Below are 24442 nucleotides of genomic sequence, written 5' to 3'. Positions count from 1 at the left end.
GCAGTGATGCAGAAACAACCATTTCATCAGGAAGATGAAAAATTCAAGAAAGAAGGGGAAATGGGTTCCTAACATTAGTAAACTGTCTACTGGCTAGTTTATCAGGCCGGCCACGAATCTGACACCTAGGAACAAAGATTTGGCTTTGATTCAACAACTTCTACTCTCTCTCTCTGCTCCAATTTGAAGGCTTGTTCTGCCACACATTTGCTGTTACTTTTAAGCCTCCGTTTCCTTATATGCAAAACAAGGATTTAAAATGTCATTTCCATATATCCTGTTGCGAGAAAAAAGTGAGGAAATATACCTAAAGCATCTAACTCAGTGCTGATGCATGAGAAGCACTTAACAAAAATCTAGTTGTTTTTATTATAATTAGAGAATATATCATAATATACAGTAATTTTCTGTTTACTCGCCTGTCTCCCAAGAGACTATAACATCATAAGCTATATGATGTTAAGAAGGTTCTTTTCTACTCTGTACGAGAAAGGGAACAAAAATAATCCAGGTCTTGTCTTAGCCTGAGAATTAATAAGGGGATATGAACCAATTCTTTAAATGGCTTTCAGATGCTAGGAACTAATGTATTTTTATGACAAGTTGAATATTGGTTTATACAAATGAGTACTGTCATTTTAATCCAAGAAGTTAATTATTAAACAAGAAATTTAAACCAACTGGTTGCAACTGGGGCTAAACTATGACACAAACCATAGTTTGTGTCTACAGATTATCTTCTTACTCTTGTTTCTGCTTTCCTAATGCTAAAGAGAAGCTGTCTTCTTCAACCCTACTGTGGTCCTATATTTTTTAATCTCTTTCTCACTACATTTCAAAAGTTTTAGGATCCACAAAAGAGGTAATTTTTGAGATCTTAAGCCCATGCTAATAAACTGATCGTTCTGACACTTACTTTCAATTGGCAGTGCATATCAGAAAGATCTGTGGAGCTTTTGCAAAATATAGATGACTTGGTTCCTGTATGGAGGTTCTGACTCAGTATGTCTTGGGTGGTCTTAGAGATCTGTACATTTAAAAGGTTCCCCAGGTGAGTGTGCTGTGTACTAAAGGTGGGGAACCGTAGGATTATGATGTAGAATAACTATTCCAAGTGCAAATGAGAAAAAAGAAATTAACCAGATCAAATTACCTAAGTGGTACAAGGGAAGAGATAAAACTTCATCTTCATATTGAAGATATTAGGAGTTAAGTGTTGATTATGTACTATGGGGCTGTCCTTGAAAAAATTCATACTTATGCCTGAAATAGAGATGACCAATGCACAAACAAGCAAAAAAAGGTTTACACATTATTGTACACATAACAGCTTACCACAGGTTTATATTTTACTCCAAATAAATAGCTTGCAACATTCATAAGAATAAAAGTAAAATATTATACAAAATTCAGGGCTGACACTGAAAAAGCAGCAAATCCTTATTGAATAAACAAACAATAGTAATAAAAATAGAATTTCTTCCTTTTTATAAATAAAGTCCAAGGATGCTATGGCATATCCTTTCATGAAAACTATTGTTTAGTTATGTCAATCATAATTGTATGAAAGATTCTGATATCATAATTCAAAGAGATTGTTAATCGATTTTAATTCTCCTTTAGCTCTTTAATAAAAGGCAAAAGACCCTGGAATTTAGCTTAAACTAATACTGACTTAAAATTGGCCTTAAAAACCACATTTTGCTAAAAAAAAAAGCACAGAGGGGAAAGACCAATATTCGTTAGTTTTTGCCAAAATCTGCAGAAATGTTCAGTTTTGGTTTGTATTTTTCCAAGTTAATAAAATAATTGTCCCTGATACTTTATTTCTTTTGTCTGATAATGCTCATAGGAAATGCTGACTTTTTATGGCTGAAACAATTGAAAACAGACACAGTCCATGTATCCTATGGATTTCATCTCTTTTCATAAAATCATTAAAGAAAACAGATAAGAACTCAGGGTTACTGAGCTGTGGCTTTCCAAAGGTGCTTAGTATACAATTCAATTGTGCATCTCCTCTAACTGCTGAGACAGCCCAAGAAAGATCAGAGGATGATTTATTTCAGCATTTTAAACTTCTTATATATTTTTCTCCTTTTAATGTGAAGAGTTTAAAATGCAGTTGAAAATGTGCTCTTAATTTCTTTCCAGAAACAAAGAACTCCCAGAAGGTATTGTGCTCAGCCTGAAATAACTTGTTTGTCAGTAAGAAGCTCTGTTTATATGGGTAATTGTTTTCCATACAAAGACAGGTTGTCTCCAGGGCATTAGTCACTACCTTCTGTAAAGTTAGGCCACTGGGGTACTGTTTGGAACTCCTAGCTTGATTGGGCTTTATATGCAAAAGTACTGCTGGTAAGTGTTATTGCTGGAGGCCACTAAATGGTATCCTTATGGCTCGAAGGAGTTAATATAGTTCCTTAAGTGCCTCATTTAAAAAGCCCACTCCAGACTTCCCTCTCAGCAAACATCTTTACAAATCCATAAACCAGGTTTTGCTTAATCACCTCATAAGGAAGTTTAAGTGAAAACAAAGCTTAGGTAAAAGATTTTGTAGGCTTAAAGCCAATGTTAAGAATCAAATAAATTGCAAATCTTCCATGTTGAGAGAGGTTTAAAAATTATCATTATATATTTGTAATTTCATGTGTTGGTAATTTTAACATACTGTTCTGGAGACCTTATGAAGTAAGAGGCAGCCCATAGATGTCAACCAGAATGAAGGGAAGGAGGGAGGAAAGGCAGAAAAGAAGAAGGGATAAAACTTTATTTCTATACTCAGTGCCTGAGAAAGAAGTGAAGCATCTTACTGCATTTAAAACATCAGGGAAGACTGAGGAAGAAGTGGTACACGCCAAGAAGTTCTTTTTCCCAAAGGATGTACACCCTAGCAGCAAGTTCTGATTCAGGGAGCAGAAGTGGGTGTGACTGATAAGCGTTGGCGTAAGGTGTCTATATCCATTCTTTGTGGAGTCATTATTTTGTCTTTAGGTGAAAGAAAAGCTCTGGAGGAAACACTTTATACCATGTGTTTTGGTGAAAATTAACCAAGTTATAACATATAATAAATTCTTTTAATTAAAACAAAAAGACATCATCAGACTCATTTTTGCCAAAATGTTTCAGAAGTTTGGAGTTTATCTCATTTCTGACCATGTAGAATTGATACTCAGAGGATAAATTGTTCGAGTTTGAATAAAACATGATAGTCTTTCTACTTTAAAAAAGGGGAAAAAGATAAAAAAAAAATAAAAAAGGGAGAGGAGTAGACTTCACAAAAGTTTGGGGCTTTTGGTTACTGTGAATAAACAATAATTCAGTCCCATTCCAATAATTTTAAAAATTGCTTAAAATATATACATGTGGTAAATGCTTATAAGACACGAATCAGTGCCATCCTTCACACATCAGTCTCTCTTACTTAACGTGCCTAGTTTGCCAAGGCAGCAGATGCTAACAGCTAGTAAGTCACCATTCTGGAGAGTCACTGTGATGACAACTTTATATCAAATTTTCTTTTACCGTTAGTATTAATAATAATGTATCTCAGACTTGCCAGAATCTATATTTATAGTCTAATTCTCAGATAACTGCTTAAGGTCTCACTTTAGTGGTGAAAATAATCATGATTTAAGGTGATTTGCAAAATAATATTTTTGCCAGAGTTAAGAAAAAAATTTGCAGTCTTTGATGTTTTCATCTTGGATCATGATAATACTTACTATTTACTGACAATTCAATGTGCCAAGAGCTTTACTTATAGCTAATCCTCACAATATCCCTGCAAGGCAGATGAGGTACTATTATTAATGTACTCTTTTAACAAGTGAGAAAGTTAAGGCATGGGTTAAGTGATTTGCCAAAAATCACTCCATTTGTAAGTGGCAGAGTAAAGACTAGAACAGTGCCTGTGTAAGACAGGAAGCCATGTCTCCAGGGTGACCCCAGAACCAAGAATCTTCAAGAATAGAACCCCAGAACTCAAAGAATAGAAACGTTGCTCCTGGAGCTCTTCACAGAGCAAGAAATCTTTTAATATGAAAACTCTGGGTTCCAGCAGCTTATATGGACTGATTCAAGCCTAGCCAATCAGCTTCTATGTTTGAGATTCCCCTGATCCTTTAAATTTCACCCTGATCCCTGGACTGTGGAGACAGACTTGAAGAGCCTTGCCTCTTGTCTCCTTACTGGTTGACCTCGAAATAAAAGCTCTTTCTTTTCTCAAAAGCCTGTGCCATAGTATTGGCTTCTACAAACCTTAGGCAACGAGCCCTTGCTCGGCAACATCACCTTTATCCTATGTTCTCACAGGTAATTTTGTATAATAGGTTTGATATAAGAATTACATAAGAATTTATGTATGAGGCTTACACATAGTAAACATTGAAAGGGTTAGATATGATGATGGTGATCATCATGATGATGATGTCTGCTGGTATTTTGGAGACCTCAGTGAATCATGCCTCACAGTTCACACCCTTGTGTACTTGTCTCACTTTGAATCTGGACTGGCCCTGTCATCAACTTTAACTAAAAGAATGTAGTGGAAGTGAAACCATGCCATTTCTGGGTCTAATAAATCTTAAAAAGGACTGGAAGGTTCTATTTTTGTGCTTGAGGGATGTCAACTGCCACTTAGTAAGTCTGATGACCCTGGATCACTGTACTGGGAGAAGCCCAACTTAACCACATCGAGGAGTTCTCAGTCCATAGCCAGCAACAACTTGCCAGCCATGTGAGTGAAGCCATTGGTAGTACCTCCCAGTCCTGCACCACAGCCCACAGCCCTGCACACTTCCCTTGTCCTGGCTCATGTACACAGCCTGGGTCTAAATTCTAGCTTCCTCCACCCTCATTCAACCAGGAACAAATTCAGACAATATGTAACAGTTCACTAAATAATTTCAGTAATATATTTTTCCTTCTGATGCACATGTGGAAATCATTTACTGAAAAAGATTTATGAGTGTTTTGTATTTAATGAGAATAATGTCACAAACGTTATCATTTTATTTTTTAAATAACTGAAAGACATCTAAAAATACAGAAGTTTATCACATTGTGTAGTGAAGAAAATCTCATGATAAAACATCAAAAACTATGTAAATTCTTCCATCTTACCATTTTATATTCTTTCCAACCTCTTTGGAAATCTAGACTTCCATCTTCACGATGCTGTACTACAGTCCAACCTCCCCCATTGAGATCCATATTGCAAAATACCTGACAAAGGGAAAATAAAGTCAAGTGAAAATTATGTCTATTTTAAACAAACAGGTATCAGATATGTTTCAAGACAGAAATAGGATGGATAGGCCTACAGACAAAAATAATAAAAATTGCCATGTTGAAAATATTAATTTAGACATTTTATTGGCTATTTCTTCCTGTATTTGAGTTGTTTCTGATTAAATCCCATCAAATGATAAATTACTTGTAAAGGTTTAAATCAGTCAGCTGAAAATTGTCTCAGTCACAGACTATAAAAATTACTTTTAAAAAGTTTGTCTTAAATGGTAATAGGCACTATGTATATTCAATTTTTTAAAATGCTACTAAAAGTTTCCAAAGTTACAGACCATTTTATTGCTAAAACATAAGATTTGGAATTTTCTATCTTTAATTTGTTAAATCACAATATACTAATAATAAAGGTTTTGGAAAAATAATATTTTAAAAATCATTTATATTTAGCTATTACACATTTCATTGTATATTAACTCCTACATGCTCATATACAACAATAATTATTCTTGATGGTTCAGTATTACATTAGAGGCAAAATTTGGTCCCCAGCATATGGAGAACACATTATTTGCTTGAATTTTTGTCACGAACAATAAGAAGAGAACATGACATACTGTATTCCTTCTGACTGTGAGAAGCATTTCTTTCCCATGTGGAAAAGTTATCCAAATCTTTCAAAGATTATGCTTATTTCAATTTTTCTAAATATAATACTATTTATTTAGAAATTGATTCATTTCCCCCTGAGTCCACCCAAGGAGAGAAACATATCTGTAATGGCATTATCTTTGGAGAGCAATCACTGTAATTGATGTAGCATAAATGTGGCAGCTTGATTATTCAAGGGCTCAGCTTTGGGGAACATCATTCCCCCGGCAACTGACTACTAAAGCAATTTGGAGGCTGGCTAAAGGTGTAGATATGAGGCAACAGCAGCAGGCATGCTGTGTGGGCAAAGAGCCTGATTAAAGGAAAACCTCAAGTGTTTTCCTTGAGGCATTAAATTTGGAAGCACAAATGGCTAAAGGGTATGAAAACAATGGCAAGAACTGTTATTCAAAGGACAAATTGTCCATGTACTTCCTCGGAGTAAAAGGAACTAAGAGGTACATACTTAACTGTGAGCATACAAAAATAGGCAAAATGCTCTCCTGAGGGCTCTTCCTCTAATTTGAACATGCACCCATCAGTATGTATTCATTATCACTAGGAACTGACTCACCTCCAAGATCACAGATTTGAAATTCCTCTCCCTGTCCTAAAGTTCTCCCTCTACTAATCCCTTAACCTCTATGCACCTGCTCTTTGTCCTCAAAATAACCTCCATCTACTCTTTTGTCATCCTTAATTCTAATTCAATTTTTTTCACCCAACAAGCATTTTTGGGCATTGATTCTGTGTTACAACTGGCGATATTATGATGAACGAAATACGGATAATTTCCTCAAAACACCTAAAAGTTAAAACATTGAGTGCCCCTGTAGAGTTAAAGAGATGTGGGAATCCACAATTTTCAACTCTAGTGACCTGAGAATAATAGAGTCAGTAATCTAAATGAGAAATTTAAGGAAGAGAGCTAACATGTGAGAAAAGAAAATGATCATGGTTTTGAAAACCTAGGGTTTCAGATAGCATAGTCATCCAAAAGGGGGAGTTTATTGATCAGTTAGAGATGATCTAACTGTAGGTAGATCAAGGGTAAGAATAAGGATAAGAGCATGAGGGACTAAAAAAGAAATAGTCATAACAATAGTAGGCCTTTTAACTGCTAGATAATTTAAACACTTTACACGCATTTTCTAATTTATCTCACAAGAACCCTGGAATGTAGGTATGATTATTATCTCCATTTTGCAGATGAAAAACCTAAGGCTTTGAGTATTTCAGCAACTTACCAATGGTTATTATTAATATAACAGGTACTGGATCTAGGATTTGAACCCCCTGTTTACCTAATTCAAAATTATATTAGGGGTAATCTTCTTGAAAGCAGTAGTTGATAGCACAAAGATGGAATTTTAAAGAAGTAAAAAAAAAAAGGTGGAAACAGATGTGGGGGGAGGGTCGGGCCCAAGAATGGGCTTTGGTGAACAACTGATGGAGATAAAAGACACCAATAACCTTTAGACAGGCAGGAACTTCATTTTATTTGCTACTGTCCCTGGTGCCTAGAGCAGTAGGGACAATAGCCTAGCAGGTACTAAATGAATATTTGTTGAAAAACTAGAGATGCAATAAGGAAAGACATAAAATAGGAAAACTTGATTAATGGAATGCAGTGAAAGCTGGGGATGGATTTTGGGTTGGGGGAATAATCTACTTAATCAAATATTCCAGACAAGTCAAGACAAATAAAGATTAAGAAAATACACACTTAAATTTAAAATGAAGGAGCCATTAGTGACCTTGAAGAGAGAGACTGAAGGATTTCTATAAGAATAAAATCCAGATGCCACAGTTTACAGAGGGCATAGTTGGTGATTCAACACAAGTGGCCAAATGGAACTTTACTGGTAAAACAGGTAAGAGTGAGTGAAAATGTCAAGTAAATATTTTGTTAGAGGAAACTAATTTCACTTGTTTTTTAATTATATTTTACCCTGCCTTGACTGGTTATTCTAGAATTTTTTTTCCAGATTTTGATTTCCTAATGGACACTGATTGGCTGAAAGTTTGCCAAACTGTGTTTGCAAACCTATAAAGTCCACTTAACACACTCAGGGAAAGGAATAACTACATCTATAAATATAGAGTGTGTAGAGAAAACTGTTCTTTACAGTTTTTTTATTACTATTATCTATGTTATTAAAATTCTATGCACTTAAAAAGTTTTAAAATCACTCACTAATTTTAGAAAAAGACAACTTTCCTTTTAAACAAAGGTATCTAGTGACTTGAAAATGTTAAGATGTGTTGGGAGTACTTCTTAGGTAAAGACCCAGAGAAAGTTGCCCAGAGGAGAGAGAAGTTACCCAGGCAGATTACAGCCTTGGAAGCTAAAGTGCAGAGAACTTAAGAGGTTAGACTTATGCTCTACAATTCTTATTAGGACTCAGTAATAACAGCAAGGATAACAGCTGCCATTTGTGGAATGTGGACACAATAGAACTGAATGATACATTGGTTAGGGGCATGGACTCAGGTGCAACACTGCCTGTGTTCAAGTTCCACCTCTGCTCTCTCAAGCTGTGTCATGGATCTTTTGCAAGGATTAAATGAGTCAATGCATATGGAGTTTTTAGAACAGTGTTTGGCCCATACTAAGCTTTGTCATTAATCTCTTAGATGTATTTTACAGATGAGATAATAGGTATTTATATTGTGCACATGTACTCTATGTATATAATATCTCATATATTAATAACAGCTATTATATATATTTCACATAATTTATTATTTATAATTTGTTATGAACAATATAGAACATATAAAGCCAAAATATATAGAAGTTCAATAAACTGTCCTTATGATTACAATTACCAGCTTCTTGTTAATAATACTGGCAACATCAATCTTTGAGCATGCTTTTTAGTGTACGTGTATATGTATATATATACATATATGTATATGTACATATATATATGAAGCTGGATTCATGCTAGCACACACACACAAAAGACCATGTTATTTCTAGTCAGAAGAAAAATAAAAAGTCTATGCTTAACAGATGAAGGAAGTTAAAAAAATTAGGTGGTTGGTTTCAAAAGATTTGAGATATGAAAGGACTTGAAAAGTTCCTTCGCCGATATGGTATGGTTTGTGCTATCTGGCAGTGTCCTTCCTGTAGACACAGGCCCCACTACATTTACTATGCCTGTTGCATTTATTGATCATATGACTTGGGCTTAACTCTATTCGAGAAAAGATCGAACTGGCTCCTATCCCAGGCAAGGTCAAAGCTTTCAAGCATTAAATATCCTTTAACATAATATAACGATTTAAACCCAAACAAAAAGGGGAAATTTGATTCACATAGTTCTTATGCTTTTATGCCGTGTGCAAGTTGGAATGATTAACCTTGTGAGTGTTAATTATTTTTCCGTAACCTTAAATAAAAAAGGCTCAATACATTTGTTATAGTCCTTTTCCAAGAATTAGGGAAATTATAAATTCAGAAACAAATTTTAAAATATTTTACGATAATCAGAGTTATGATTTAATGGTTTGTTTTAGTGAATGAAACTAAGCTGGTTATAGTACATTTGGTTTTAGAAACATGAAATAAAAGGAAAAATCCTATTCCCTACTAACATGCATTGAAGGGAATTCAGAGAGGAAGATAACCACGAGCCATTAATGATGAAAAAGAGTAAAAAATAAATATATAAATGATCTAATTCTCATTTTCTATCTGCTTGAAAATTTTAATAGTCCTAGAAAACTGCCTTTGGCTTCCATGTCATATTTGAAAAGATACTACTCTTCTAACTTTTGCAGACAGTCTTTCTTGGCAAGGAATGATGTCAGTCAAAACAACTGTGTAACAATTGTGTATACTTGCAACTCTCACTCTGCCTAAAATTAATAATTCCTATTAATAGTTTTTGTTAATTGCCTAAATAGGCCAATTTAATTGATTGATCCATATCTTATATCATACATAATTGAACTTTTTGTTTTGTTTTTATATAGGCTTGCCTTCAGTTTCTTACCCTTGCTAGAACTTCTGCAAGCATTAAAATGAGCAAAGTTTTTGTTAAGCATATCCACGATTAGCACCAAACTTTATAGCTCCAAAGTATAATCTACATGGAAGGGTGAAGGTCCTAAAGATGCATTTTCCAAGCACTTTTTATAGAACTGAGAGGATACCAATTATTTATATCAAAATAAGAAAAGAAAATGAGGAAGTGGGATGGCTTACAATCAGAACATAATTTTCTGACAATAAACTCTTAGCCGTTTCATTCACATAGGTTCCTATAAAAAATTATGAATGGTACGGCTTCAGTCAATACTAATATAAGTAATTATCCTACTTAGTCCCCTCTTAAGATGGTACAGTCTAGAGTTAATTCCTTTGTTACAAAGTCTGTGTTCAATATTTACTATGTAATTTGGGCAAGTTATTTTTCTAAAATAGGGATAATGGGAGCACCTATATCATAGAGTTATTGAAAGGAGTAGACAAGTGAGGATATATATCTAAAGTGCTTAGAATAGAACCTGGCAAACTGTAAATGCACAGTACTTTTGAACTATTATATTAATCAGTTTCTAAATTACATTGGGGAAGTTCACACAATATTTGTTCTCACTAATGTTAAGCTATGTGAATATAATAAGGGATTTAAAACAAAACTTGCTACCTACCAGAAAGGGCAGGTGCATCAGCCTAAAGTATCCATCTCCAGAACAGAACAATATTACTACTTGTGAGAGGATCATGATCAGAAAAGAGAAAGAATAAAACAAGGGAATGAACACTTAAGTCAAGAGGAAGGCCAAAGTCTTTCTTCCTTATGGTCAGTTATCTCCCCCTCTCACCATGCTCTGCTATTATTTCCAATTAAACTAAATCTAATGACAGTACAAATGACGTGAATTTATCCTTCTTCCATCTGAAGCGCCATGGGGCTGTTTCTATAGTGATAAAATTTGCCTCTTACAGGCCTGTATTGATATGATTGCTAATCTGGTTGGGGTAATATTTTTCCCTGGGACTAAATCTAGTAAGTTTAATTTAGCAGGTATTTGGCATTTGTTGATTTAATGTTTTAGATTGTTTTTAAGAACAACACCGAAGCTCTATAATATGTAAAATTCATTATTTTGCAGAGGCGTAAATTTAAATCATGTTATCGTTGTGAAACCAACATAGAAGTCAGCCACTGAACTAGTGAACTGGATCCTCTAACCCACTCTTTCATGTAATCTTTCAAAAAAGCAAATTTATTTGTTTATAAGTTATTGTTCAAGTTTATGAGTTATTATTCAAGTTTATGAGTTATTCAAGATTATGAGTTAGGATACTTTTCTTCCACCCTAACAGAAGCAGTGGTTCTGCAAATAGCCTTGCATTATTTGCATCTCAAAACATTTTGAACTAGAATAGAGTTATGAATTTACATGACTTAAATTTACTGGAATGATCAAACTTTACTTGTAATGCTCTCACTAAGGGCCACGTGGTAGTATTGGTGATGGACTGAAAAAGATTCTAAAAGTGTAAAAGTTAATCTAAAAACTTTAAAAATTATTTTATTTATATATTCATACATATATAATTATTAACAGTTTAAAAGGAAGATCACAATATTTTTAGTTAACTTTATTTTTATAGTCATTATGTTAGAGGGGACGTGACAATCATTTAGGGGTTCTGTCAGGTCTTGGGCAGCAAAACAGGTAAATTGCAGAAAGTCTTTATGTTAGCTCCACTTCTCTCCCCCAGGACAGTTTCTAACACACTTCACATGCCATCTGTATGGTGTGTCAGTGTGTGGGTGTGCATACATGCCTGTGCACATGTATGAATTGAATTTAAACTTAAGTATGATTTTAAGATATCAGTAAGCAGAGTAGGAAGGTTTCATGTCATATGATCCAAAGGATTCAAAAAGCTCATTTTTACAATAAATTACCCTCTCCTCTTTACTCCTAAACTTCCTATTGTACCTTCACAATTTTTTTTTTTTTTAAGATATGGAACACCCGATTCAGTGAAATTTTGCACAGAAGCCCAAAATGAAATACAGTGAAACCAAACTTCTCTGGTAGGTGACCCAGGTAGCAATGTCCATAACTGCCTGCCACCTTTTTTACCCCCTGCACTTTCTCTATCTCTTCCCCCTGTTATAGGTCAGTATGGAAGACCTCTTTTCAGAAGAAAATTTTGTTCCAGCAAAGGGAAAAATCATTGAGCTAACTTAAACCACTAATTCTCACTGAAATCAGCAGAGAGGATAGTAGAGTCCAGACTCTCCCTCTTGACATATGTGTGACATCTGTGACATCTGGCAAACTGGTCTCCATGATCCATTTCCCTCACCCATCAAAGGAAACTAACAATCAGAATGACTAAGTAAGTTAGGTTTACTTACTATATACTACACAGAAGTGTTGGTATTATCATCAGCAGGTCATTTATTTATTCATTCATTTCAGCACATATTTACTGAGGACCTATTATGTGCCAGAAACTATTCTGGGTCCTGGGAAATCAAAGATAAAAGTAAAATCCTTGCTTCATAGAATTCTGGTAGTGAGAGAGTCATGCAAAGTTGCTTGAGGGAATCGGGGAAAGCCTTCCAAGAGCATTTGCACAGTACCCAGAGGAAATGGGGACAAAGGACTGGTAATTTAGGTGGGGCAATGAAAGGAGAAAAATTGTTCCATCTTTTGAGGATAAAGCACTGCAAGGGCAGGTGGTCCTCTTGGGGTCTTGAGCATCTGGCTAAAGTTTTTTATACGTTGAAAGACAGGGCTTTCTTCAAGGCTCTCCATAAACCCTGCTTCAAGCAGCCTCTATCACTACACTTCTACAGTATGTTATAATTTCTGTGTAATTGTCTGTCTTCACCACTACACTGGGAACTGTTTTATATTATGTCCCTAGTCATTTACTGACAAATAAATGACATACACTTAATATGTATTGAATGAAGGAATGGATGGATGATTTAATGAATAAATAGGGAGAAACTGTATATAGAGGAGGTGTGACAGCAAGACAGTGTTTTCTTACTTCAGAGTTTACTTTGGATCCTGTTCAATATACTGATGAAAACTATCCTCCAACACACTCTTTTAGGTAAATATGAAAAGCAAATCCTTTCAAGATTATGAGTTAAGATCGAATATGTTTCTCTACCCAAATAGGAGGAGTGGTTCTAGAAACATGTCTCTAGCTCTCTCTCCATGGTATTTGAACTGTAGATGATGTGTACCATCTGGGTCCTTGGGACTTTAGAAGATGGTTCCTAACTCATCTCCATGCACTTGAAGTATATGTGACTTCAGCATGTAATCTGTACAAGGCAAGCATTTACGAACAATGGGACATTCTAGGAATGAGCAGAGAGTAAGTGGAAAACTTTGCGTGAAATAGGGATGGGATATGTGAGGGTTGGAAGAGGTCTGTACAATAGGGTTTTCATCTTTTATGGACCTGGGAAACAGAGTATCTTTGGGAAAAAAGAGCTCAGGCACAAATATTTTCAGTTTAACAAGCCCACAAATCAATCTGATTATTCAGCAATTCAACTAGGATCTGCTTTACATCTCATAAACAAACACTTCTGGTTTTACCTTTTTGGGTTCTGGCATATTATTAATATAAATAGTGTAGATTCCACTTTTATTAAAACCAGCTTGATATACATCTGCACAGTCTCTAAATGGCTTTTCTTCCTCTTTTTTTCCTCCCTTTAGTAAAACTGCAAAAAAAAAAAAAAAAAAAAGATTGCAATATGTGAATATCAGTACCATTAGTGCCCAAATGGACTCTAAGTATAGGTAAGCAAGTCTTCATTTCCTCCAAACAAATGTCAATGTTGCATTTATTGAAAAATCAATCATAAGAACAATACTAGATTTTGAGGTGACTCACAGAATTACAAAACTATAGGAAAAATATGTGATCAGTTTATAACTGAATACTTTTTATATTTTGCTTAATTTCTTGTTTTTTTCTCTATCACTTCCAGAACATCAACTCAAGGGACAAATAACCTGATCATGTAATACCTGCAATTGGTAACAATTTTGTCAATGTTTCTCTAAAATTTCTAAAACGTTCTTACCTACATTTCATAGGAAAGTTTGAAAAATGCTAAAGCATTTTTGGAGGAGGGAGAGGTGAAGATAAATTCAAACATAAAAATATAATATGGAGGCTTAAGATGCTAAAAGAAGGTTGTACTGTTTTTCTGTGGCTTTATATTGAAGAGCTCCTAGAAATTTTTATTTTTTAAAAACTCTCAAAATAATTAAAAGGTAGAAAGAAGTCCCTGATCCAATTTAACTATCTAGAATGAAAAGGGAAGTAAACTTTGTTTTTTATTTAATGGTCTGAAGTTAAACTATCAGGTGGATGACATACAAATAGAAGAACAAAAATTAATAAAATTTGGCTGGGCTTCCCTGGTGGCGCAGTGGTTGAGAGTCCGCCTGCCGATGCAGGGGACACGGGTTCGTGCCCCGGTCTGGGAGGATCCCACATGCCGCGGAGCCGCTGGGCCCGTGAGCCATGGTCGCTGAGCCTGCGTGTCCGGAGCCTGTGCTCCACAATGGGAGAGGCCACAACAATGAGAGGCCCGCGTACCGCAAAAAAAAACAATTAATAAGATTTCAAATTAAGTTATATAGGTGGAAGAGATCAGTAAAAGCTGGAAGTCAAGTGGAAAAAGAAATTTAATTAGAGATATAGTCTCTACTGAGAGGAACTTTATTTCATTCATTGAGCTTCAACCACTATTAAGTTCTTATTAATGAGATCAAAATACAAAAATGACTCATTTACTAGTCCTCAGCTAAAGATATAGGTGGTATCTTTATAAAATATTTATGATTTAGTATTTTCTAATAAATACATGTTATTTAAGCAATTTGTTTCATTAGCCTTTTTTTGAAGTTAAGACTAAGAATATTTTATAATCTTGCCCTTAAAGTCTCTGGTTACTTAATAATTACCTGCTTTCAATCACTCTGAGTCACTATGGTATTTTAAAATAATAATATCAAAGGTAAGCTATGAATCAGTGCTTTTAAAATGATTTTAAATGTTCTAACAATCTAAAATACTAAACTGATTTATATTTGACACATGGTGTTACTAATTTATAGGTAATTAAAAATTAACAGTCTAATCTTTGTAGAAAGAATGACTATCTCAATATAAATATTACAAATTTTCAAAAATTACTATGGTTCAAGGAAATGAAATATCCATGTCATACATGTTGCTATAACAAAAAAATAGAATTATAACATTTAATAGCATTATGGTTCTCTACATAGCTCCTGTTTGCACTAGTGGTTTTGCCTACTTATATTAAAAGCTACTTCTAAACACCACCCATCACAATTGCAATATCAGGGACTTCCCTGGTGGCACAGTGGTTAAGACTGCGTGCTCCCCTACCTAAGTGTCCGTCATTGGATGAATGGATAAAGAAGATGTGGCACATACATACAATGGAATATTAGCCATAAAAAGAAACGAAATTGAGGTATTTGTAGTGAGGTGGACGGACCTAGAGTCTGTCATACAGAGTGAAGTAAGTCAGAAAGAGAAAAACAAATACCGTATGCTAACACATATATATGGAATCTAAGAAAAATAAGAAGGTCATGAAGAACCTAGGGGTAAGATGGGAATAAAGACACAGACCTACTAGAGAATGGACTTGAGGATATGGGGAGGGGGAAGGGTAAGCTGTGACAAAGCGAGAGAGAGGCATGGACATATATACACTACCAAACGTAAGGTAGATAGCTAGTGGCAAGCAGCTGGATAGCACAGGGAGATCAGCTCGGTGCTTTGTGACCACCTGGAGGGGTGGGATAGGGAGGGTAGGAGGGAGGGAGGTGCAAGAGGGAAGAGATATGGGAACATATGTATATGTATAACTGATTCACTTTGTTATAAAGCAGAAACTAACACACCATTGTAAAGCAATTATAGTCCAATAAAGATGTTTAAAAAAAAAAAAAAAGACTGTGCACTCCCAATGCAGGGGGCCCAGGTTCGATCCCTGGTCCGGGAACTAGATCCCACTTGCATGCCACAACTAAGGAGCCTGTCTGCCAGAACTGAGGAGCCCATGTGCCACAACTAAGAAGCTGGTGAGCTGTAACTAAGCAGGCCACCTGCTATAAGTAAGACCTGATGCAACCAAATAAATAAGTAAATAAATATTTAAATAAAAACACACACAAAAAGAACAATTGCAATATCAACACAAAATAAGTAATCAGAGGACTAACATCATATGATGGTGAAGAAGCATTGCACAGAATGTATGCAAATAGCAATTAAAAATGAATATTTATATACTCAAAAGCTACTTTTAATGGCACTGGGCATGTCAGTGGATTATACAAAGGTCTTGTTTTCAAAAACGTCAATGCATTTCACTTGTGCTTACTTACTTTAAGCTAAATGGACTATTATTTTTCTAAAACTAAACCTTCCTAAATTCTAAATGCTTGCTCTTCTGTTGAAAATAACCAAATCAGATGCAAAAAAAAAAAAGGATGTAAAGAAATAACTAAAATTTATAATCCCTTGAGAGGATGAACAAACAGGAAGATGTGGTCAAGAGGAATTCAACGGTAAACCCATTTTTCTTTTTTGGGCGAGAGGCGGGGATAATCATTTATCTAAAGAAAGAGAAAACGTTTTCTTGTTCAATGTACCACTTCCTGCCCTCCCTTATTTAGTTATGTAAGGAGAATGCATTCCCTTCCCACTTCTCTGCCACCTCCCTTCCCCTTTTCTTTTCCTCTTCAGGATGAAGTGGGTGAAAAGACTGTTGTTGGGGAAGAGGGAAGCTATTTCACACACTTTTTCAATAACACAGAAAAAAGGAAAAAGTTGGATATTATCTTATTTTTCTGGAAACTAATTTATAAAAATGTTCAAACTATGGATGTTAAGTCTTATAACTGGAAAAATGGTTTGAGGAGTCTACCATAAAACGTACAGTTAGTGCTATGGTTATACTATGGATTCGTTGTTGTCCTTGTGGCAACATATCTGATATAGATGTTTCATTTTCTTGAAATATAGTTTCATATTTTTTAAAAATTGAAATACATTCTTTCCAGATGATTAGACTGCTTGTTTTTAATTACTTACTAACTAGTAATATTATGTTTGAAAGTTTGATCCAGGCTACATTTTAGAGTAATATAGCACTTAAAAGCAATTTAAAAGTTTCATTCAGAGCTTACCTTTAATATCTGTATTATATTCTATGGTCTGAAGACCCCTTCTATAAGGGTAGATTGACTTTCAGAATTTTGCTTTTCTCTTTTTAATCTATAAAGTGGGGAATTTATACATATCTCTGAGGCAAGTATGTGAATTACATGACGCAGAGTGACTGAATTATAGTAAGTGCCAAGAAATGGTAGCTATTGCTGTTATGATAATAATGATATCATCAATGGCAACATTATATTCTTATTCTTTCTTATGGAAAGGACACTCAGGCTGTGGAAGGCTAGCCAACCCACTCAATGGAATGGTGGATGCTGGTGTCTTCTACCCTCAAATATAAATACTGTAGCTGACGAAATGCAGGGAAGTTACAATTGACTGGTTACACTTAGGATTATATTGAGCTGGCCTCTCCTTGTCAGAGCTGGCTAATAATTGGCTTACTTCATTCATTGACTACATCAAGGCACACCATTGTTAAGTTTAAGTCTAAAAAACCCAGGTAATCTAATCTTGCTGTATACTGTAAGCTTTATTTATTAAGAATTAAAGATTATTTCAGATGAAATGATATATGATGTATATAGCATATGCTGATTGTAGAGATTTAATCTCATAGCTTCAATTTTCATGCCTATTTTCTTTGTTAAATATTGGAGAATTCTGAAATTCAGTGTTATGGTTAGATATTATAAAACTGGACACACAGTAAACATTTTAAAACACAGAAAGACAAGAACAAAGATGAATTAACTGAACATTGCAAGTGTCAGAACTAAGGATAAATTTTTGTAGGAGGACTTGAGATTCAGCAAGATGGAAGATAATGCCTGGAGGAATATAAGATAAATGACAAGAGACAAACATGGAAAGCCTGATGGAAGAAGATAAAAGAAGCATCAACTGGACAGAGCAGGGAGGAGCAATCTTGATACTTGATATAGGTGTTTTAGCTATATCTGTAAAAGTGGTTTAACTTATAATAATACACTGGTTTCTTAAAAAATGATCTTTACATCTAAAAGTTCCGCCTTTGACCACATACTCTTACTTTTTCCTTTCCCATTCTTTAATTCTTAATGAGTTTGTCTTTCTTCTAATTGAGAGTCTAGATCCCCACCATTACTCTCCGCCTCTTCCTAGCCTCCTTTTTCTTTCTTCCTACCTTCAGCCTGAGAGTGAGGCATTTAAGCACGGTTCGGGTGGAATTGCTAGTGCCCTCCTTCCACTGTCCTTTCATCCACTAACCCCTTGTATGGGTAAATCCTGACCCAAGGAAGGACGTTTATTCACATTCTCACCCCCATTTCTAGACTGCAAACACTAAAGTGAGGCTATTTAATGCCATTCAAATGTGTACTTTCTAAACTGAGCTGTGTTCTCTATGCTTCTCAGTCAAACCCTTGGTCATTTCTAACAGACTTTTTATTACATTTCCTGAAAAGTGTATTTCAAATCTTTCTACTTTTTTCAAGATTAAATCTCACTCCTGTCTTCTCTATTTATATATGACATTGTTTTATGGTTTACTATGACGATCAAAACCATTTAAAATAACTCTCCTCTACCTTTTTCCTCTACAGAAGTTGTCTTTGCCTATCTTTGCTCTTGCCTTTTGTGTTGACCTCTCTTAGTCCCTTTTCTACTTCTCTAATTGTCCTTTCTCTTTCCTCTTCATTGCGTTCTGTTCCTCTCCCCACCTACCAATAGATGCTCACCAAGATTCTATTCTTGGATCTCTATTCCTTTTTCATCTGCTCTTTTTGCAAACTATCTTCTACGGCTTCAAACTTTTACACAGATTTCTAAGATACAAGCATTTCTGACACCACGTATTTGCTTCTCTCATGACCTCCAGATCCTCATTTCTACTTGCTTGTTGAGCAGTTCCTGATGCAACCCCAACTTTCATTTGTTTAATGTTACCTAATATTTTCTTCCGAAACCGATGTTTTCTTTTTCTCTTACTGATCCCACTATCCTTCCTCAGTTGTCATCGTTAAAAATTAATGAAAGCCTAAATATAAGACAAATAGACTGAGACTTTTAATTTGTCTCAATTTAAAAGACTGCCTCCTGTCCCTTCTTAGTTTAACCCATCCTATATTAACAATTTCAGTAAATATTGATTAAACATTTGCTATTTGCATGACTTTTTCAAGACAATGGAGATACAGACACAAGAAAACCACAACCTGTCCTTAATGTGATCACAGTCTGATGAGAGAAAGACCCATTAGTAGGTCTTCCATAATATCTCATGATAGCTACATCTATGATTAGTATCTTCCATGATAGGGAAAAACCCAACTCAAGCTGGCTGAAGCAAAACGATAATTTATTGAATCATGTAATTCAACAATCTAGGATAGAGCTTTAGGGAAAGCATGATCAGGTTTCAAACAGTGTGATCAGGAATTGATTTACTTATCTTTTTCTTTACTCACTTGTTGCTGACTCTCTACCTGGTCACAAGATGGCTAGCAACAGCTTCTCAGTCTAATGGTACCAGTTTAAATATAATGCCAAACAGAGATAATGCACACAATTGCTGTTTTGGAGATATGTATCAAGTGCATTGAGAGTAGGTGCAGAGACTACACTCTATTTCTGACCAGGTAGACTTGGGGAAGGCTGTTCAGAAGAGATAACACCTGAATGAATAAAACATGTAAAAAAGCTATCTGAACTAAATTTTAAGAGCTTGGTATGCCAGTTCAAAGACTTTACCCACATCAATATCAGCAAATAAATCTTAGGAAAGTCTTAGGAAGGAATCATTATTCATCCCTTATCTATACAACCAAATCTCTGGGATCTGAAGGGAGAGAACAGGGACATAAGCATGTGCATGTCTGTCTTTCACCAGCCAACATTCAGCCAATGAGCAACCTGAGACGCTGACTCCAGCAGCTGTTAGCTTTATCTGGCCCTTGCCTTCATTTGCCTACTCAATTCCAACCTGGATGGCGTATCTACCACTGAGCTGACTTGAGGGAAGAACCATGAAAGCTAAGGCAGAGGGTCACTTCAATTCAGATGAACCCTCAAGAGAAAACTTCCTGGAATGCGGAATTGGTAATTCTGAGTCTCAGAAAACCTAGTAGAGAATGCAGAAGACAATTAGCCTTGCTACCAGAGACAATATAAAAACCAGGAGCCCTTGATCCTACTTAATTCCTAATAAGTTGCTATAAAGGGATCAATTCTTCAATTATTCTTTTTAAATCTTAGATGTGGATAATCATTCATATCTCTCCAGTATTTAGCAAACATCAGAATGTATGCAGATCATGTTATTGGTTTAAGGATATTTCTTGTGGCACTTTTTGGGCCATTAGCATTAAGGAGATCATAGTACTAGGAATTGACCCTAGCCCGTGATTTTCACACAACAGGTCACTGAAGGTAACTGAACACACAGATGAGTAAAATAGCATATCTGACAAGGTGCAAACAAGCAAAAAACTGATTGATTATATTCTCTAGTCTTCAGCCAGGTATGTGGGTATTTCATGGAAAGGCCATTTAAGAAATTCCCTGGTATCCTAATTTACTTGAAAGGACTTCTAGAAGTAGAAGAAGGTAATATTTTGCATTTCAAGGGTGTAGAAAATACGTTTAAAGGTTTGTACGCAATATTCAATATTTCAATATTTTGTGGGTGGGTGAGGAAGACCTACCGATGATTTCATAAATACGTATCACATATGTATAGCTATATAAACACATACGAGTTTTAAGCTTATAAATTAAAACTTTCAAAATTGGTATTTTATTTCATATAAAATATATGTATATGAACCTAAATATCTGTGGGTTGGTATCTCAGCATGATTGTTTTTAACCTACAAAAATGGCAATTACCTATTTTTTAATCTAATATATATATATATAAAACATAAATTGCTATGCCACAATATAACAAACATATTATAAATACTTTCAATCTGAAGTCTTTGGTTAAGTAGCTAAAGGCTTCCTTTTTAAAAATCTACTATTCCTTTTCCTTTTAACTGTGGTATAAGGGAACACTTGAACAATGTTTACTTGCTGCATTATTATTTTAATTAAATTTTTTATAAAAAGAACTGTTTTTCTAATTTAAATTCTTTATGTGTATATATTTTGTAGATCATGTGTAAAATCTTAACTATCATCTTGGTGGAAATATAATAATCATGATCATAATAAAATCAACTAGCATTCATTGAATACTAATTATGTGCTCAACTCTGAATTTCTTGTGCTAAGTATGTTTTATATGCTTCATTTCATTTAACACTCATAAACATCTTATGAGATGGATTTGTCAATATATCATTTTATATATGAGAAAACTGAAACTCTGAGATGCTATCTAACTTCACCAAAACTTATAAGTAGTGGAAGTCTTTAACTGTAAAGCCAAAACTACTTCTTACTGGCTTCTAAAGTAACGTCAAACCCAAACAGAACTCTAATACGTTATTTGTCACAGCGTGAATCCCCAGCAATACTTAGCTAAAAAGGTCCCACCCTAGGGTCTTAGGTGAATCAGGACAGGCCTTAATTTTGAATGGGTATAGGCTCTTCTCATTGGAAGCAGGAAGTATGGGAAAATGACAGGAGGCAGAAATGACAAGAAAGGAGAAAAATGTTGAGATGAAGATAGAAGAGAGGAACAGGTAGCAGAATTTTCTGTGAGATGGGAGCTCTCAACAGAAATATGGCCCACATCTCAGCAGTGATGGCCCACAACCTCAAAAGCAAACAGAGGATTAGGCAGTAAGAGGTCCCTGAGCAGCCACATTGGATTTCATAATGGCCATACCCTAAAAGTCATGCTGATCAGGATTTACCCCCATTAGTTTTAGATATTATTCTCAGAAGCCTAATTATTGATCCCCCAGCCTATGGACCATTTGCTAGAAGTTACAAGTTTAGAGGAGGGCTGGTTGGGGAGATGAGAGTGGGCATATGTCTGTGTTTGTGCTCATCTTCTAGAATCAGGCCTGAAAACAATGAGAAAATTGATAACTAAAAGCTTTTTTGTGGGTATGAGGAAAAAATAGTAATTTTTTTAAAGTAGGCAAAAATAAGAAATGATAATAGTTTGGGCAAAATATAACATAAGGGATAAATTATATACTTTTAGAAAGGCATCATGGTATTATGGTATAAATTAATTCATGCTGATTATAATGAATTAAATTATTAGAAAAATCTTTTATGAAAACACTGCAGAAAATTTCCCATTATGATATTTTAAAATTTCCTTAAAATTTTACTACTTAAAGAGATACACTATGTGGAAAATATATTACTCATTACATATAACTGTAGGTAAATATATACATTTAAAAAATTTTATCTCTCTTTAATTTTTTGATTCTTACAAAGGAGTCATATTTAAAATAAGCCCTACACCCCTGCAATCAACTGTTCAGAGAATTTTTTTTTAACATCTTTATTGGAGTATAATTGCTTTACAATGGTGTGTTAGTTTCTGCTGTATCACAAAGTGACTCAGCTATATATATACATACATCCCCATATCCCCTCCCTCTTGCATCTCCCTCCCACCCTCCCTATCCCACCCCTCTAGGTGGTCACAAAGCACCGAGCTGATCTCCCTGTGCTACTGAGACGTATAAGGTACATAAATACTTAAATCCATGTGGACATACATAGTACCCTATGTCATACGTGGATTGCTAATTTTATGGTACTTGTTTCAGTGTGGAATAATGAAACATGAAGTAATTCTACGTATTTCTATTTTTGTTTGATCAGTGCATTTAAATAAATTTTCTAACACTCCACTAATGTGAAGTGACTCACATATGTAACTGAATGTATACAATGCATATTACACTTAGAGCAACTAAGAATGAAAAAAAATTACTAAAAGTTGAAAATGGATTTACACACAATCTTTGTTTAATCAAGTGATCATTCACTTTTTATAAAATTCATTTCTGTGTTTTCCCTTTGGGTACCCTGATGGGCAGTTATGAGTGCTACATGATCCTTGCCATTTGTTCAGAGGGTCATTTCATTAACAAAGATATTTCAGGTGTTTCATGTGTTTTAATTTTCCATATAATGTCTTCAGCCTGACTGGAATATGCTGATTTTGAATAAATGATTTCTCACGCATGTGGGAAGACTTAAAGGGCATCTTTTGTGCTCTGAGTGAACAAATAATTGATTTCAGCAAAAGCCATTAAAAATGGAATGAAAGTCCTTGGGCAATGCTGTAAAACATGGAGAGCAGTTGCCAGATGCTTTTGAAAACTGACCAAAAAAATGCCACTTTGAAGTTTTAAATAAATAAAGGCTGACTGTCACCATAGGTATGTCACTTTGGTTCTTACTCTTGTGGTGAGATATACTTGACGCATACTACTTTACTACCTGGGGGTATACATGGGATTCTACTCTAACTTTGGGTTTCCTCAGTCATTATGAGTGACATAAAATCAAGAGAAGATATGGAATGATTGATAGGAGTCATAAAATGCATGAGTTTGTCTAGGACACCAGGCAAACTCTAAGGTGTGCAGTACTTTTATGTTAAGCAACGTGGCAGCAGCACTGGGAATAGAAGTCAGTTGTCCTTCTTCCTGTGCTTTCTAGGCTACCATGCCCGCCCTCTTGATGGCATATGTCATAGCTGCTCCAAGACACTGGTGAGGAAACCACCTCAATCTAAGTCCTAGTTCTAGGGACACGGGCTGGATTAATTTTGGTGGAGATTTGGTTTATTTGTGCACTTGCGAGTGTGTACATGGGGCCAAAGCAACCGGCAAAACCTTCCTTTAGAACAAAATTGTCACTTAAAATTAAACCCACAGTTCAAATTCACTGTTCTAAAGGCACTCACACTGATTGTGAAAACAGAATGTTCACACCTAAAATTAATTGAGTACACTTAAAGATATAATAAAATTAAAAGAGGTTTGATTTAATTGGTATTAAATTTAATAATTTAACTTTATCATAAATTCATCAAAAATTTTATGATTTATTTATCTAGTCTTGGTAGGTCACATATTAGTGTGATTCCTTACCAGAGATGGTCCCACTCAGAATGTGAACATCCAAACCAGTAGTAGGATGAGATTCCAATGTACTTAGAAGCAGTCATATCGTTGGTATTCTTTAGTTGAAAATAAATGATGAGCTCCCATAGGAAGCTAAAAAAATTTTTTTAAATTAATTTTTGGCTGCATTGGGTCTTCGCTGCTGCACGTGGGCTTTCTCTAGTTGCGGCCAGCGGGGGCTACTCTTTGTTGCGGTTCACGGGCTTCTCATTGTGGT

The 24442-nt window shown here is 35.0% G+C and overlaps 1 protein-coding gene across 2 annotated transcripts in view; it reads right to left on the bottom strand.

Moving 5' to 3' along the window:
• The window catches only part of ANGPT1 (angiopoietin 1), a 253440-nt gene that overhangs the window by 43119 nt on the left and 185879 nt on the right, over window positions 1-24442 (bottom strand). For both annotated transcript variants that reach the window (XM_022584589.3, XM_022584588.3), the window contains exons 5-6: window positions 13501-13628; window positions 5125-5226 (exon numbers count right to left, since the gene is read on the bottom strand). In XM_022584589.3, the coding sequence (XP_022440297.1) occupies window positions 5125-5226; window positions 13501-13628 (230 nt within the window). The remainder of the gene's footprint in view (window positions 1-5124; window positions 5227-13500; window positions 13629-24442) is intronic.

Source organism: Delphinapterus leucas, chromosome 17, assembly GCF_059928025.1.
Source record: "Delphinapterus leucas isolate spDelLeu-1000000601 "Yukka" chromosome 17, BTC_Dleu_Yukka2, whole genome shotgun sequence".
NCBI lineage: Eukaryota > Metazoa > Chordata > Mammalia > Artiodactyla > Monodontidae > Delphinapterus > Delphinapterus leucas.
Note: the sequence above shows the minus strand (reverse complement) of the source record. Positions and strands in the feature narration are given on the sequence as shown.